We start from the raw sequence: 8,822 nt of genomic DNA on the forward strand, positions 1-8,822 counted from the left end.
TCATATTATGGCCGGACTAGCTTAAAAATGCTTCTGACGGCTATGATTAATCAAAAGTTAGATAGAAATAATGTAATGTAACATATTATGCACTCGAAATCTTGAGATGTTATTGCCGAATCCAGAGGTGGTGAAGAGTCACTTCCTCCTGCTTCCACCTCTCCTCCACCCCCTTGAAAGCAGCCAAAATCCAAGTGTGAAATCATTTATAAAAGAAACAGCTGTAGCTGAGGAAGCACCCAAGATTCTCTTCCTTACAACATAGTTTCACCACCACCAGACCATGGACTTTGACTGTCATCATCTCTCCCGCCCCACCCCCCACAAATGTCCTTGATTCGCCACTGGACCTAGTGTTATAATTGGTTGTGTGGTAAACATGAGCTAACTAAAAGAAAACCCTAAAATTATTGGAATATGTTAAGAAGAAATCTTATGATATCACACGTTTCAATCATTGACTAACGACAATTTGTCTTCGCCGTTGAAGGAAACAAATTTTGGGGTTTTCTTCGATATTTTAATATTTATTTAATTATAACCTTAAGTTACCTATATCTCTAAAATAACTCATACCTTGGCCAGCTGTGTTTGATACGGTAGCAAGGAAGAGGACGACAGTGATGAAGATGTCCATTTTCGAATTATCTAACTACTGATGATACCAGTTTCCTACCAAAATGAGACAGTAGTCCAATCATGTAGCTTCTTATAGTCATACGGTTCAATACGCCCTTTTTAGATCAATGCACAATTAAACAATCACTCACGCATAACAAACATGTTGAGATCGAAATCGCTGTCATCGAGCGACAGGTAAATTTCTTAATTAGACTTCATAATTAGAGTCGAAAGAGTCAACAAATATAAGCCAGAACGTTTAATCCTCATCATCAGTTGGTAGCGGGAGGGGGTAGGGTGTCAGGGGAAACATTTCTCGCGAACAAACAAACCTTGCTGGACTATAATCTTACCAAAGCTTTTGTGATTACATTTTTTATGTAAATATTGTGTTTTAAAATCACACAATCGTTGAGCAATCATGACGAAATCATGTCACAAATAGATTCGTCTCATTGACTCCATATTAACCTCTGGAATAAAGCAAATAAATGCAATAGATGTTTACAATTTAGATCTGAAAGTAAAATTTTTCCAACTACAACTTTAAGCTCTTTAACCTTTATCGCTAAAAAATGTATACTGTAATAATTATTATTAACCATACAGTTCAGTAATAATTAGCTAGGTATTTTAAAAGTTGAAAGTATTTTGCTTAGGTAGGTATTTGTCCCCTGTCTGTCCAAAAAGTTTAAAACTGTTTTCCACTTGTGAAGTATAAACTCAGGAAAGATTTTATTTTTTTATTTAATTAAAATATATTTATATGCAGGATACAATTTGAGACAAGATGTAACCGTCTTTTTTAAAAAATGGGCTTGTTTAAGGCAATTATACAATATGACAAGCATCACAAAACCCTTAAAACAAAACAAACATATCAAGTACATCAAAATTCGAAAATCATTTTGCAATTAATACAAAATACATTTTGTCCAATCAATTTTAAAAATTACAAAATCAATCATTTTATTCTTAAGTTACAATTTATTAAACTAGAATTTCTTATAACTAAATTTAAATCTGTTTATTTTTGTTGATTGTTGAAAAGAGGGGTGTACTATTCCACACTCCAGCACCAGCAATTGTAAGAGAATTTTTAATGGATCTATAATTTGAAATTTGGAAAAAAATAAAATCCCCATACTGAAAGTGCGTAATCATTGCAAAGTTGGATTGTGATTTTGTATAAGGTAATCAATAGAGATTAATTTATAGTTTCTGTCAATATTCCTAATGTATAGATTTTAAAGATATCAGACTTACTTGTATTTTGAATGTGGTAGTCCCATGTTAGATTGTCATCAATTTCAACTCGAAGATATCTCATCTGTTCAACTTGCGTCCACTGACAGAGATATTCAAAATAAATAGTCTTTCTGTATTGAATTATTGTTGTCACTGATTGACATAACTTTTTGTTTTATCAGCATGATTCCCAGTTCATTTACAAACATAGTTTTGAGTTTACGGTACTTGTTCTACCTGATACCAGTGGTGGCGCCATGATTTGCCCCTATAGAGGGCCGATGTCCCCAAAGGGGGATGGTCGCGACTAGAAAAGTGGGCGTTGTAGGGTGTCGGTCTCTCAAATGTGTTCTAGGGGCGAAGGCCCCGAAAAATATGACAATTTAGAGGTTCCAAATGCTTATTTAATCGATTTTAGAATCACTATATATAGAGAATATATATACATTTTTAGGCCTAAACGTGAAGGTCCTCCTGAGAAGCAAACATAAGAAATTAAGGTCAATATGACAAAAGAAAAATATCTAGGTTTACTTTGTGGGAAAATGCCAAATTCAGGAAACGATACTTCGCTTACACTTACATTTGCACAAAAAAGCTAGACAAGACAAGTTCTATTACCGGTTACCGACAACATATTGTCAAAGTACGCCCGAGCACAGGTAAATATTTTTAGCATAGGCCTAAACGTGGAGGTCCTCTATGAGACGCAAATATAAGAATCAAGGTCAAAAACAATATGATAGAAGAAAATTTCTAGTTTTACTTTGTGGAAAAAAGCCAAATTCAGGAAACGATTCTTCGCATACAGTTTCAAGACATGACAAATTCTATCGCCTCACTGACAAAATAAATATCCGTCAACCTTGCAAAATATCGTGGCAATTTTGGTAGCGACCCATAGTTTGAATACCAAGGCCTAACAAGACAAAAATGAATGTAAATTTAAATAGAAGATTCACAAATTATAGGTTTCACAAATCTATTAAATACGCCCTCACAATCCTACTTTCTCGTGGCTTTGTCTGGAAACCGGCGCCCTAAAAATCCTCAGCCTAAAGCTCGTTTGCTCGCAAAGGCCACCCAAAATTCGAAAATCCTACCTATGGGCGTGCAAAAATGGATGAAAATATGTTTTATTTTTATTTTAACAGCAAACCCTGCGTATTGTTTGGCCTATACATTCATTCAAGGACTACCTATGTACCTCTGGCAATAAGTCCTTTAATAGGGAATCTGAGGGTTATCCAAATATTTCTATTTCATTTTGGAAGTGTTTTTTTTTTCTGTTTTGTATATTTTTGTTCGTATGTAGACCTACAGTTGAGATATTGAATAAATCAAATTAAAATCAAAATACTTTAAATGCGGCATTTTACTTATCAAGCTACTTAAACCGTCAATTCCCAACAAACTCTGATTTTGCTAGAATTGAAATTATTGTGGTGCCATTTTCGGGCCTTCAGCATTCAAAATCCTTAATATGTTGGAGCTTCTGGGGTGTTTGCCCCTGACCTCTTCAGAGGTTTTGGGACATTGCCCCTTCCCTGCTTTTGGGCAAATACTGGCGTCACCAATTTTTGGTTTCGATAATTTTACACAACCAAGAAATAAAATATCATCAATTAGCAAGAAATAGTGGCTCGTGAGATCCACTGTAAAATAATTTGACCCTTAAAATAAATTGATTAAGAACCAGGGATATATAACGTCATCAGCAAAGATACTAATATTTCCCTGAGAGACTGACTGTAAGATATCATTTATAAATATAGGAAATTGGCCGAAGAGCACCACCTTGTGGTAAACCACTTTCCAATAATTGTGCATTTGATTTTTCATTATGACATTTTAAATTTGTTTTCTCTTTTATATGTCAGAAGTAAACCATTTTATCTACGGTTGTCTCTCTCCACCCAGGAGTACAAATGGGTACCTGGTAGGTTCAAACACAGCCTGCGCTGAATACAGCTGCAACATTATGGAATTCCCCATGGGGCTTGAGTGTGTGTTCCATATGTGCTTGATCCAGCGATCCAGGGGTAATAATGTAAACGCATAGAGGTCTCTACAATATGCGCTATGTAAGTCGACAACTATTATTATTTTAATTTATTTTTAATATTTTAATTCTCAAGTTTGTCAAGTAATAATTCTTCCACGCCGAGTTCCTCCTCTACGTTTTCATAAAACCTTTGTACGCTGAATATCAGTGATACAGTTGGGACAGTTGCCATTAATAAACTTGGCCTACAAAAAACAAATAGGCCTAAGTAAAGTATGCATAATATAGGACATGTTAATTGACATCCATCTCGCCCGATCGATTGTGCAAACTCACCCGATCGACGATGTGAAAGCCACGTGAGTCATATGATAGTAAAGGCCTCGAGTGGATCGACCGCGAGCCAAAGTAGGGGGTGTATCGAATTAGGTCTGATAATAAAATATATAGAGAGAACAAAAAACAGTATTCTATAAATAACACTTTTACATGCATTTGTCACGAATTTATAATTGTAATCGGAATTTAGAGTGCAAACTTTTTGGATTTTTTTGTATACTATATAAAAGATGTACATAAATGCCATTATTATTTTTCAGTATAGATATTATGCAACAAGGCGAGGGTTTGTAATCTCAGATTATTTTGTTTATATAGTGATCGGTTATATCAGTAGATCTTAATGCGACAACAGATATCTAAACGATATATTGCCGAATCCAATTGGCCACAAAATATGAGGTTGATTTTTCCTCCATCAAGTCTCGAATCAGAGATATCTTCAGAGAAAATAATGTCACTCATCTCACTAAGTTGATTATAGGCCTCTTGGCAATTCTTAATTATTTAAGATTACTGATTATATCAGGGCAATGTTTTGTTTTAAAATGACACTATTCTGTTCTTCAGTATGCGTATGTTATTCGTTACTCAGAGAGGAACGCTCTAATATAATTTTACATCATTCTCCTCTAAAATCTCACTGCGAGTCGAAGAGAGAACAAATTTGTCAAATATGAATTATGGTTCTTTAAAACAGTAGGAATCTTTCCAGCTGTTCAGAACATAGCCTAGGTTTTTCTTTTGCATCTTCAATATTGAATTGATTGAAGTACAAGAGACTTTACTGGTGAAACAAGGATTCGCTTACTTCCTCAAGAGACTTACGTAGTCATTAAATACCTCGACCTATCAGCAGTCAATTAATCTTGCTCTGCAAGACTGGTCGTCCTCAGTTTGATTCTTAAAGTTAGGACACTCCGTTTTCTTCGATACAAGCAACAGCACTGCCATGGAAGGTTGCGGTATCGAGCTATATTTCATTGATGTCTATACCTGTATTTACTTAAAAATATTTCATAATGTCAGGCTTGTAAGTTCATTATGCTTCAGTTATAAGACGTATCATTCTTTTGTGAATTTGGATAACAAAAAGGAATACTGTCGAATAAGCATCAGATCCGGTGTCGAATATTTGAAGCATCTATGTCTCGGGAGATTGATCACAGTATTCGTATACAGAAGACTTGCCACTTGAAACATTTGTTAGATCATCCGACGCTTTAGAAATAACACCCCTGAATGGCTTCATTGCTAAAAATCTCAGTTCACCGATGAATCAGATACCCAAATATTGGCCTAGTAACATTTGTCAATATAGGCTGAGGCCCAGTCATGACAATATTCTTCGGACGTTAGTTGGTACTAGATGGAATGCATTATACGACTTTTTAGTTACTCAGTCAACGTTGTTAAAAGGTTCACACAGAGAGTAGATGAGGTGAATCCTACGACGTACTCCACTCCGACATATTGAATATGATGCACCAGATTAAAAGTCAGAGTGTAAATTAACCAATAGACCTGTGTTGTTAGAGAAACAGTTATACAATCAAGTTGACCCAGACTAGTGATCTGGAACAATATTTGTTCACATTTAGTAATCTAGGATGCGTCATTGAAAGGATAACTATAGGGGCAAACTCAACCATAATCAAACTGTGATTGAGGAGAGCTCCAATTATTAGACATGTCATTAATAACTGTAATTTTCTCATGCTGGTTTTATCTACCTGCAAGGTATCTATACTATCAGCAATTCACAAAAAGAGCTCCCACTGTGACTTAGGATGTAAGGGGTGGTTTAGGGGAGACCGGGGCGCGTTGAAACAATTGTTACTCTTTTTTTTTTGGCCATCAATCAATAATGTGTCATGAGACTTTAAAAATGGTGTCAAAAGAAAATAATGGGTGACATTTACTATTACAAGAAAAAAATATTAAAATAGTTTTACTAATTGCCCTTCAGGAGGCTAACTTCACCATGTTAATTATTACCTCCGCCAAGTAGGATGCACTCATCCCTGTCAGTCAAGGTTTCTTCTGTCTATCTGTATTTTACGCAATAGTTAAGGAATAAATGAATCATGAAATTTAGTGGAATGGTACATAATAATCACAGAAATAGATTATCAACTATAGGGAAGAAAAGAACAGGGTCAAGGTCACGGAAATTCTAATCACCCTAGCGCTATTACCGTGACTTCGTTTTCTGTGTTTCATTTTTAAGCATATGGTTATTATTTTATTATTCAAAAAAAGCCATAAAAATTGGTTAACTTTCGATAATAATACGTTCTATCAGTAGATTGCTATGATTGTGATGTCATATCATTAGCTCTAGTTGCTGCCAGAAATGCTTAGGCTAGGTTTAAATCAGGAGGTAAATTTATAAATGCGTCTCAAACGTTTACTTGTGTGACGTCTTCAAAAAAATGAACACAGCTGCCAGTCCTACAATGTTTAACGGGTTATGAATGTATATGATTAACGAATGCGCAAACTAGCGTCAACCTAGGTAAAAGGTCCTTAACACGTCCAGTAGGCCAACTATTATTTTCATAATAGGTAGCTTTCGCCGCACGACGTTAACCTTAACTTTAACGTTAGTACCCAACATGCAGCGCGATAGCTCCGCCCCTTTTGTAAACAAATCGAAATACGCATGCGCAAACCAGTAATTAACGTACGTCGAGCACGTAAAATACTGAAATTAACGTACTCCGCAACGCAAGATGAATAAATTATGTCATTCGTTAACGTTTAGGTGAACGTCGTGCGGCGCAAAACTGCCTAATATTGTATAACACGTTCCGTGCGGGGTGATAGTTTGGCCTACTACTCTACCGTATGTAATATATTAAGATGTATAGAGTTATATGTATATAAACGCACTGGGGAATTTTGTGTATGATGCGTCTCACATACATGTAGAACCAAGACATGTCTCTTGGACTTGGACGATGTATGTGCCCTAACCTTATGGTGTCTCATTAAATACTGTCACTTCATGATGTCACTCTAATTTCTGTTTCAAGCTGCTCATTCTTCTATGCTAATTTCATAAGGCACTCGTCTTGGTGAAAAGGGAGGTATTATCCTCCCCTGGGTTTAAAGCCTCTCAACACAAACAATACAAACATGTGTAAATATGAAAATCAGAATAGTGCATTTTCCCCTCTTTTTTAATAACAATTATCATAAAGAGAAAAAAAAATGGAATGAACATATTATGCTAAAAATAGTAAACATACTTCATGGCAACAATAGTAACTGTACTACAATAAGGAACAATAATGTAATTATTTATTTCAACAGTAACTTTTAATTAACATGCAGCTATTTCAATTATTGTTTATATTTATTTATTTGCTTATTTATATTTTTCTTTTATTTTTATATAGAAGAGCAAGAGTTAAGGCATTTGTGATTCATTTGCCTATTTTGCTTACCCCCTTTTTTCATTTTCAATGATGCATACACTAATTTGTTTAATTTATTTAACATAAACATAATTATTTCGACTGTATGTTATAATACCTAAGTTAGTTTTCTTTAATTGTATGTTGAGTTGAATTTAAATAAATGAATGAATTATAATATAGTAATACATGCTATACAAACTATAGAGAACAATAGAGCTTCGGTTACGAGAACACCCATAAAGTTCTATACAATCAGAATAGCCTATAGGACTTTCAGTGAATCATTGATGGTTGACTGAAAGGTAATGCACTTTAAACAGCGTTTACGGCAAATTGAGTAGGGGGCTGATGTTACCTGATTCTAGACCTAAACGCTCGAACGTTCCGTATGGTAATAAAGCAATTCTTGACCGCCCATAATTTCAATCAGCAAATTCAGTATTTTAGCTTTCATATCCATATTTTTGAAGATGACCCACCTCTCCGCCACTATTAGAGCAAAAATGCTGTACTGACATACTGAGCCCTATGATTTTCTCACCATAGGGCTCCGTGAATCGTCATTACAGATTACAGATACAGATTAAATACCGTACTAAAATTAAATTAAATGTTACACCGTAATATCAACATGTTACTACAATCTGCTATCATACGCTTTTTCCGTCAAAAAGCCTCCTCCACCTTTAAATTAGACTCCTTTTTAGAAATTACTTGAAACAAACAACAGTAGATATTCACTTTCATATACAAATAAAGATGGAAATATTATATACTCCTATACAAACACAAACTTCCTTGATGTGTACGTGGACAATTATTGTGCACACTGGATCATGTCTTACGGCTCATTCAACAGTCGGTACGGGTTAGTACCAGGTGAATAATCAAACTGCAATAGCCCCCGTATAATACAATAAGTGCATTCAAATTGAGTTAAAATATGTACAAGTTTACCGTCTGTTAAAACAATAATGGAGCGTTAGGGGGCACAGTATATACTTATTAGCTGAGTCATTGATGCGATTAGCCTCTGTCTGCTACACTGCCACAATTAGAAAATGAGTTAATGTTAAGTTTACAGTCAGCATATTATGTCTTCTTAATTGTGCTTTTCGCCCACACAATCGTCTCCAGAAATTTTCCAAGAGAAGTTATTAAACTAAAAAACACTCGCAGACTTT

At 35.0% G+C, this 8,822-nt stretch overlaps 1 protein-coding gene across 2 annotated transcripts in view; it reads right to left on the minus strand.

The window, feature by feature from the left end:
* LOC117115646 (carbonic anhydrase 14-like) overlaps window positions 1–2,788 on the minus strand; it is a 37,904-nt gene extending 35,116 nt beyond the window's left edge. For both annotated transcript variants that reach the window (XM_033259536.1, XM_033259535.1), the window contains exons 1-2: window positions 1,888–2,788; window positions 577–1,094 (exon numbers count right to left, since the gene is read on the minus strand). In XM_033259536.1, coding sequence (XP_033115427.1) covers window positions 577–637 — 61 coding nt within the window. In that variant the 5' untranslated portion in view covers window positions 638–1,094; window positions 1,888–2,788. The remainder of the gene's footprint in view (window positions 1–576; window positions 1,095–1,887) is intronic.
* Between the last annotated feature and the right edge of the window lie 6,034 nt (window positions 2,789–8,822).

Source organism: Anneissia japonica, unplaced genomic scaffold (genome assembly GCF_011630105.1).
Source record: "Anneissia japonica isolate Jap-2015-1 unplaced genomic scaffold, ASM1163010v1 scaffold16662_len1167910_cov178, whole genome shotgun sequence".
Classification (NCBI taxonomy): Eukaryota; Metazoa; Echinodermata; class Crinoidea; order Comatulida; family Comatulidae; genus Anneissia; species Anneissia japonica.